The sequence below is a fragment of the Rutidosis leptorrhynchoides genome, chromosome 6 (genome assembly GCF_046630445.1).
Source record: "Rutidosis leptorrhynchoides isolate AG116_Rl617_1_P2 chromosome 6, CSIRO_AGI_Rlap_v1, whole genome shotgun sequence".
In the NCBI taxonomy this organism is placed as follows: domain Eukaryota; kingdom Viridiplantae; phylum Streptophyta; class Magnoliopsida; order Asterales; family Asteraceae; genus Rutidosis; species Rutidosis leptorrhynchoides.
The window spans coordinates 38,147,826-38,151,883 of NC_092338.1; the positions used below are offsets into that span (position 1 = coordinate 38,147,826).

At 34.0% G+C, this 4,058-nt stretch overlaps 1 protein-coding gene across 2 annotated transcripts; it reads left to right on the plus strand.

The window, feature by feature from the left end:
* The first annotated feature begins 313 nt into the window (after positions 1-313).
* LOC139855568 (protein FAR1-RELATED SEQUENCE 11-like) lies at positions 314-3,282 on the plus strand. Of its 2 annotated transcripts, XM_071844806.1 has the most exons (5): positions 314-537; positions 898-1,317; positions 1,459-1,698; positions 1,770-2,210; positions 2,406-3,282. In XM_071844806.1, exons 1-5 carry the CDS (start codon positions 334-336, stop codon positions 2,787-2,789), a joined length of 1,689 nt encoding a protein of 562 aa, XP_071700907.1. In that variant the 5' UTR covers positions 314-333; the 3' UTR covers positions 2,790-3,282. The 2 variants fall into 2 exon arrangements, with proteins under 2 accessions (XP_071700907.1, XP_071700906.1); XM_071844805.1 differs by having other exon boundaries at positions 898-1,698.
* The last annotated feature ends 776 nt before the right edge of the window (positions 3,283-4,058 follow it).

The window sequence follows — 4,058 nt, forward strand, 5'->3', positions numbered from 1 at the left end:
GTGAATTGAGTATTTGTTGATTGATTGTGTAAGGTTTATGAAGTAGGATGAATGGTTAATTGGTTATTTATACAGGACGTTGATCAATGATCATATATAGATAGTTTGTTATGTAACGGTTTTTTAAATTCTTGTTTGAAAGCGGTTATAACCGTTAGTCAACTGGTCACAGTTTTAAATTCTTGTTTGAAAGCGGTTATAACCGTTAGTCAACTGGTCACAGTGTATAGTAAATGAATCAATATATATCTCTTTTTCTTTTGAAAATTTCTATGGACAACCCTAAGGGTTGTCATTAAGAGATAACTACCCACCAAATTCTATTAACTTCCGATGTGCTGTCCATACCAAATAACTGCCCAAAACCTCACGTTCCAATTTTCTCCTCAAAGTCAATATCCATTTTTATTTCCCTCCTTTTATATGAATTACGGAGTAAATAACTATCCACTATCCCCCATTAATTCAACAACCAATTCATCTTTTTCACAACAATCAATTCGTCATAATATTCTTCCAGTTCCTTCAAATTTCCAGGTTCATTTTCATATTTACTGAATTTTTGTTATTGATATTCTATGACTACGGTTCCTGATTCTTTGCTATTAAATTTTGGGTGTTTATTAATGTAAATAACTACTCATGTATTATAAAAATTTAAACTTCTGGTAATAGAAAATTGCAAGTGCAGTAATGCTTGTCGGTAACGGTTATGATTTGGATTTTTGTTTTGTAGACAAACTATGGTTTACTGTAACGACTTTGTGATTTTTAGTCAGGTTTATTATGTTGGATTTGAACCTTCCTCCTCCTATTGATGAAGATGATGATGAACTATGCATTGAACAAACACATACGACTGAACCGTTCATTGGCCAAACTTTTTCCAAAATTCAGGAAGCATTTGTTTTCTATGAGAGCTATGCCAAGCAAAATGGTTTTGTTGTGCGTAAAGATAGATCCGAGAAGAAAAACGATAGGATACTACGACGTGATATTAATTGTCATCGTGCAGGCAAGAAACGATCAAAATCGTTCAATGTTTCCAAACATCAAAGAACACGGGAGTCAATAAAATGTGGGTGCAAGGCTCATATACGCATTACTTTCAAAAGAAGCTTTGATATATTTCCTGAAGAATGGCATATTACAAAGTTCGTGAAGGAGCATAATCATGAGTTATTGTCACCCGAAGCGATGCGTTTTCTTCCCGTCAACCGTACTATCACCTTAGAGGATGAAAAGCAAATTTTATTGTTCAAGGATGCTGGACTTAATGTTCGCCAAATAATTCGAGTCATGGAGCTTCAAAAACAGGTAAAACACGGCGATCTTTCTTTTCTTAAAAAAGATGTTCATAACTTATTTGCCAAAGTGAGTAGATTACATGGAGCTAGTGATGCAATGGACCTTGTTGATTACATGAAATCTTCAAAGTTAAATAATATGAACTTTCAGTATGTATACACATTAGATGAAAAAGGAAGATTAGAAAACTTGTTTTGGTGTCATCCTCAAAGTTATGAATGGTATGGGAAGTACGGTGATGTAGTTGTATTTGATACAACTTACAAAGTTAATGCCTATGACATGCCTTGTGCACTTTTTGTTGGAATCAATAATTATGGCAAAACTGTGTTATTCGGAAGTGCACTTCTTCGGAACGAAACAACTGATACATTTCGATGGTTGATGAAGGTATGAGTTTTAATATATGTATGTATTTTATACCCTATGTTTTATTACTAACTACTTTTTTCTATATGTAGACTTTTGTAACTACAATGAAAAAATCATCAAAAACAATCATTACAGATCAAGATAAGTGCATGTCCGAGGCAATTGCGATCGAAATGCCAACTACAAAACATAGCTATTGTATATGGCATATCACTTCCAAATTCAGTTGTTGGTTTACCGCACTTCTTCGTACCGAATATCAAAATTGGTGTAGTGATTTTTATAAACTTTATAGGATGACTTCGATCGAAGAGTTTGAGGACAATTGGTTTTTAACTGTTGACAAGTATAATTTACAGAAAAATAAGCATGTGCAAGGTTTGTATGAATTAAGAAAGTCATGGGCACCCGCTTATCTTCGAAATTATTTTTTTGGAGGAATGACTTCAACTCAAAGGTCGGAGAGCATAAATGGAGTCATTAAAAGATTTGTTTCATCTCATACAAGTTTGAGAGACTTTGTTAAGCAGGTATCTCTAAAACACTTCTCATTAGCGTAATTATCACTTAATAGTTAGATTATTAATCACGAAGTTCTCATTATAAGCACAAATAAGCATATTATTGTATATATTAATTAATATTAATATTATGGAAAATGGAAAATCCTTTGTTTTTTTTTTTTACTATTGTTATCATGAGACTAAAACTAATGATCTTTACAGGTGGATCTTGTTGTGGAAGAAATGAGAAGTAGACAAGTGCATGATAATATGTTAGCTACACTTAGGCCTACTTCATTAAAGACAAAATCGCCATTAGAAAAACAAGCTCACGATGTTCTTACGCCGTTTGCTTTTAAAAAGTTTCAAGAAGAATTAGAAAGAGCAAGTCAATATCTTATCGAACATTCCGATGGCAATCAGTTTATTATAAGATATTTTGAACAAGGCAATCATAAATTTCATAGTGTTTTTTGGGATGGAGATACCGCTTTGTGTAGTTGCAAGACCTTCGAGTTTTGGGGAATCCTTTGCCGCCATATATTCCGGGCACTAATCCATAAGGATTGTTTTATGCTCTCACATGTATACTTGCCTCGACGTTGATGTTTAGAGTCATTGCGAAATGATAATGTTGCACAAAACATACCAATGAATGAGTCGCCATTGGATCCTGCACCTCCTATGTCGGATAAGAGCCCGGATAAAGAAAAAGAAATTTTATGTCCGCCAAGATCAAAAACAAAAGGTCGTCCAAAGAACAACCGGCGTTTGAAGAGTGGGAAGGAATTGGCGAGTAGGGCCCGTAACAAATGTTCTATATGCAGGAAAATTGGACATACAAAACCAAGATGTGACTACAAGGATAATATTGTTGATGGTAGTATTCCGTCTAATATGTCCGAAAAAATGAAGGATTCAACACATGATGAAGGATTAAATCCTGTGTTTACGATGAAGTATCAACCATCATCATCGAGTGGCAAATTTGAAGATATGTGAACTATGGCATAACTTTTTATTTGATCATGTATTTGTGAACTATTTTGAGTGCCTAACTTCTAATGACTGAATGTGTTATTGTTGGAGCATTTGGTTTGTGGAGTAAATTTTAATTACTGTATGATTTAATTATAGTGTGTAACATAGAATATAAACAATAATGCTCTCTTTCGGTATTAATTGGACGTGGGGTTTTGATTAAAGAGATAAAATAGAAAAATTGAAAAACTGATGCAAATTAATTAAAAATACTACATTGACTTTTGAATGGTGAACCGTGAACGTGGGCTATATATTTGAATTGGTAGTTGAGAAGTTAATTGAAAATGATGGGTAGTTACTCTTAATGACAACTCTAAGGGTTGTCATTAGAAAAATTCTTTTCTTTTTGTTAAAAAAAAGAGAGGGGTCAGAGAGTGGGGTAAAATGGTGAGTCGACTAAAACTACGTCGTTTGGTCATCCATGAGATACATCACCCATGTGTTTGACACTTTGACGAAATGCTTCAGTGAGATGTATTAGGCCACTCACTATCGTAACTAAACTATTCATCCTCTTAACCTTTCACATCAGCGCCACATCAACACCAATATCCTATAACTAACTCATAATTAAACACTCCCTATAATGGCTAAAACAATACTCCTCTTAATATAAAACGTACAAGCAATAAAGCATCAAGTCCAACAATAAAAAGCCACTGGACCCACAATTCCTATAACTAAACTTAAAACTTCCGTTAAATTGATGGTGGATGCGGGTAACTAAAGCGGGTAACTAGCTCGTGTCTATGGTTAGTTACGGATAATGAACGGGTAATGAGCGGTTAATGAATTATAGGGAGTGGTCTTATTATTCCTAAAGCTGAACCA